This window comes from Notolepis coatsorum (assembly GCF_963971535.1).
Source record: "Notolepis coatsorum genome assembly, contig: SCAFFOLD_58, whole genome shotgun sequence".
NCBI lineage: Eukaryota > Metazoa > Chordata > Actinopteri > Aulopiformes > Paralepididae > Notolepis > Notolepis coatsorum.
The window spans coordinates 950,876-955,875 of NW_028173062.1; the positions used below are offsets into that span (position 1 = coordinate 950,876).

The 5,000-nt window shown below is 40.9% G+C and overlaps 1 protein-coding gene across 1 annotated transcript in view; it reads left to right on the forward strand.

Annotated features, from left to right (window-relative positions):
• npm1b (nucleophosmin 1b) overlaps positions 1–5,000 on the forward strand; it is a gene marked incomplete at its 3' end in the record, with an annotated part of 130,627 nt that overhangs the window by 73,704 nt on the left and 51,923 nt on the right. Inside the window, exon 8 of the mRNA XM_084338893.1 lies at positions 2,857–2,952. Coding sequence (XP_084195019.1) covers positions 2,857–2,952 — 96 coding nt within the window. The remainder of the gene's footprint in view (positions 1–2,856; positions 2,953–5,000) is intronic.

Genomic DNA, 5,000 nt, shown 5'->3' on the forward strand with positions numbered 1-5,000 from the left:
CAGTGAGTTGATGGAAGGAGGGGGGGGGGGGGGGGGCGTTGACTTGCAAAGGATGAAGTATTGTATAGTGTAGCAATGCAAGTCCGGTTCACAGTTATTGTTGTAATGTGGGAGTGGGAGTTATGTCACCGGGGGTGGGATGCGGGGGGGGGCAAGTTGATGTTCGTCGTTGAGCAGCCTGACAGCCCGTGGGTAGAGGCTGTTGGTCAGTCTGCTGGTTCCGGACTGGATGGATCTGTACCTTCGACCAGAGGGCAGCAGTTGAAAGAGATGGTTTGCTGGGTGGTACTGGTCTAGTAAGATGTTATTTATACGCCGTAGGCAGCGGGAGGTAAAGACTGTGGAGATATCTGGGAGGCTAGCTCCAGTGATCCTCCTCGCAGCCTTGACCACTCTGTGGAGGGCCTCCTTCTCTGCCCTGGTGCAGCCAGTAAACCACACCAGTAGTCCGTACGTGAGTACACTCTCTACTGCGCAGTGGTAGAAGTTGGCCATCAGTCCCTGTGGGAGTTTAGCCCATTTAAGCTTCCTAAGATAGAAAAGGCGCTGCTGTGCTTTGCCCACAGCAGAGGCAATGCTGACCCCCCAGGACAGGTCATCAGACATTGTCACGCCCAGAAACTTAAATTTTGAAACCCTCTCCACCTCCTCATTCCCAATGAGGAGTGGAGAGTGGCTGAGGTCACCAGTCCTGCGGAAATCGATGATCATCTCCTTGGTCTTCGTGGGGTAACTGTGTGTATTAAAGAGTGTGTGTGTGTGTGTGTGTTACACAGAGCTACACTAACTGTGTGTATTAAAGAGTGTCCATGTGTGTGTGTGTACACAGAGTTACACTAACTGTGTGTATTAAAGAGTGTCCATGTGTGTGTGTGTGTACACAGAGTTACACTAACTGTGTGTATTAAAGAGTGTCCATGTGTGTGTGTGTGTGTTACACAGAGTTACACTAACTGTGTGTATTAAAGAGTGTCCATGTGTGTGTGTGTGTGTGTTACACAGAGTTACACTAACTGTGTGTATTAAAGAGTGTCCATGTGTGTGTGTGTGTTACACAGAGTTACACTAACTGTGTGTATTAAAGAGTGTTCCTGTGTGTGTGTGTGTGTGTGTTACACAGAGCTACACTAACTGTGTGTATTAAAGAGTGTGTGTGTGTGTGTGTGTTACACAGAGCTACACTAACTGTGTGTATTAAAGAGTGTGTGTGTGTGTGTGTGTTACACAGAGCTACACTAACTGTGTGTATTAAAGAGTGTCCATGTGTGTGTGTGTGTTACACAGAGTTACACTAACTGTGTGTATTAAAGAGTGTCCATGTGTGTGTGTGTGTGTGTTACACAGAGTTACACTAACTGTGTGTATTAAAGAGTGTGTGTGTGTGTGTGTGTTACACAGAGCTACACTAACTGTGTGTATTAAAGAGTGTGTGTGTGTGTGTGTGTTACACAGAGCTACACTAACTGTGTGTATTAAAGAGTGTCCATGTGTGTGTGTGTGTTACACAGAGTTACACTAACTGTGTGTATTAAAGAGTGTCCATGTGTGTGTGTGTGTGTGTTACACAGAGTTACACTAACTGTGTGTATTAAAGAGTGTTCCTGTGTGTGTGTGTGTGTTACACAGAGCTACACTAACTGTGTGTATTAAAGAGTGTTCCTGTGTGTGTGTGTGTGTGTGTGTGTTACACAGAGTTACACTAACTGTGTGTATTAAAGAGTGTGTGTGTGTGTGTGTGTTACACAGAGTTACACTAACTGTGTGTATTAAAGAGTGAGTGTGTGTGTGTGTGTGTTACACAGAGTTACACTAACTGTGTGTATTAAAGAGTGTGTGTGTGTGTGTGTGTGTGTGTTTTTTACACAGAGTTACACTAACTGTGTGTATTAAAGAGTGTGTGTGTGTGTGTGTGTGTGTGTTTTTACACAGAGTTACACTAACTGTGTGTATTAAAGAGTGTGTGTGTGTGTGTGTGTGTTACACAGAGTTACACTAACTGTGTGTATTAAAGAGTGTTCCTGTGTGTGTGTGTGTGTTACACAGAGCTACACTAACTGTGTGTATTAAAGAGTGTGTGTGTGTGTGTGTGTGTGTGTTACACAGAGCTACACTAACTGTGTGTATTAAAGAGTGTGTGTGTGTGTGTGTTTTTTACACAGAGCTACACTAACTGTGTGTATTAAAGAGTGTGTGTGTGTGTGTGTGTGTGTGTTTTACACAGAGCTACACTAACTGTGTGTATTAAAGAGTGTGTGTGTGTGTGTGTGTGTTACACAGAGCTACACTAACTGTGTGTATTAAAGAGTGTGTGTGTGTGTGTGTGTGTTACACAGAGCTACACTAACTGTGTGTATTAAAGAGTGTGTGTGTGTGTGTGTGTGTTACACAGAGTTACACTAACTGTGTGTATTAAAGAGTGTGTGTGTGTGTGTGTGTGTGTGTTTTTTACACAGAGTTACACTAACTGTGTGTATTAAAGAGTGTGTGTGTGTGTGTGTGTGTTACACAGAGTTACACTAACTGTGTGTATTAAAGAGTGTTCCTGTGTGTGTGTGTGTGTTACACAGAGCTACACTAACTGTGTGTATTAAAGAGTGTGTGTGTGTGTGTGTGTGTGTGTTACACAGAGCTACACTAACTGTGTGTATTAAAGAGTGTGTGTGTGTGTGTGTTTTTTACACAGAGCTACACTAACTGTGTGTATTAAAGAGTGTGTGTGTGTGTGTGTGTGTGTGTTTTACACAGAGCTACACTAACTGTGTGTATTAAAGAGTGTGTGTGTGTGTGTGTGTGTTACACAGAGCTACACTAACTGTGTGTATTAAAGAGTGTGTGTGTGTGTGTGTTTTTACACAGAGCCCGGAACCTTCAGGCAAGAAGCTCACGACGGCTGTAAAACAAAATGGCTCACCTGGAAAAGCAAAAGGATCTGCAGTCAAACCACAGCCTAAGGTAAAGTGAAAGCCCTGATAGCGTTCTACCTTTGGTAAGGCTTATCTTCTAACTTCTAACTTGTGGTTTAAAGGTGCTATAGATAACATTCAGCCACTAGACGTTAAAGGTGCTATAGATAACATTCAGCCACTAGATGTTAAAGGTGCTATAGATAACATTCAGCCACTAGATGGTGCTATAGATAACATTCAGCCACTAGATGTTAAAGGTGCTATAGATAACATTCAGCCACTAGATGTTAAAGGTGCTATAGATAACATTCAGCCACTAGATGTTAAAGGTGCTATAGACAACATTCAGCCACTAGATGTTAAAGGTGCTATAGATAACATTCAGCCACTAGATGTTAAAGGTGCTATAGATAACATTCAGCCACTAGATGTTAAAGGTGCTATAGATAACATTCAGCCACTAGATGTTAAAGGTGCTATAGATAACATTCAGCCACTAGATGTTAAAGGTGCTATAGACAACATTCAGCCACTAGATGTTAAAGGTGCTATAGATAACATTCAGCCACTAGATGTTAAAGGTGCTATAGATAACATTCAGCCACTAGATGTTAAAGGTGCTATAGATAACATTCAGCCACTAGATGTTAAAGGTGCTATAGATAACATTCAGCCACTAGATGTTAAAGGTGCTATAGATAACATTCAGCCACTAGATGGTGCTATAGATAACATTCAGCCACTAGACGTTAAAGGTGCTATAGATAACATTCAGCCACTAGATGTTAAAGGTGCTATAGATAACATTCAGCCACTAGATGTTAAAGGTGCTATAGATAACATTCAGCCACTAGATGTTAAAGGTGCTATAGATAACATTCAGCCACTAGATGTTAAAGGTCCTATAGATAACATTCAGCCCTAGATGTTAAAGGTGCTATAGATAACATTCAGCCACTAGATGTTAAAGTGCTATAGATAACATTCAGCCACTAGATGTTAAAGGTGCTATAGATAACATTCAGCCACTAGATGTTAAAGGTGCTATAGATAACATTCAGCCACTAGATGTTAAAGGTGCTATAGATAACATTCAGCCACTAGATGTTAAAGGTGCTATAGATAACATTCAGCCACTAGATGTTAAAGGTGCTATAGATAACATTCAGCCACTAGATGTTAAAGGTGCTATAGATAACATTCAGCCACTAGATGTTAAAGGTGCTATAGATAACATTCAGCCACTAGATGGTGCTATAGATAACATTCAGCCACTAGACGTTAAAGGTGCTATAGATAACATTCAGCCACTAGATGTTAAAGGTGCTATAGATAACATTCAGCCACTAGATGTTAAAGGTGCTATAGATAACATTCAGCCACTAGATGTTAAAGGTGCTATAGATAACATTCAGCCACTAGATGTTAAAGGTCCTATAGATAACATTCAGCCACTAGATGTTAAAGGTGCTATAGATAACATTCAGCCACTAGATGTTAAAGGTGCTATAGATAACATTCAGCCACTAGATGTTAAAGGTGCTATAGATAACATTCAGCCACTAGATGTTAAAGGTGCTATAGATAACATTCAGCCACTAGATGTTAAAGGTGCTATAGATAACATTCAGCCACTAGATGTTAAAGGTGCTATAGATAACATTCAGCCACTAGATGTTAAAGGTGCTATAGATAACATTCAGCCACTAGATGTTAAAGGTGCTATAGATAACATTCAGCCACTAGATGGTGCTATAGATAACATTCAGCCACTAGACGTTAAAGGTGCTATAGATAACATTCAGCCACTAGATGTTAAAGGTGCTATAGATAACATTCAGCCACTAGATGTTAAAGGTGCTATAGATAACATTCAGCCACTAGATGTTAAAGGTGCTATAGATAACATTCAGCCACTAGATGTTAAAGGTGCTATAGATAACATTCAGCCACTAGATGTTAAAGGTGCTATAGATAACATTCAGCCACTAGATGTTAAAGGTGCTATAGACAACATTCAGCCACTAGATGTTAAAGGTGCTATAGATAACATTCAGCCACTAGATGTTAAAGGTGCTATAGATAACATTCAGC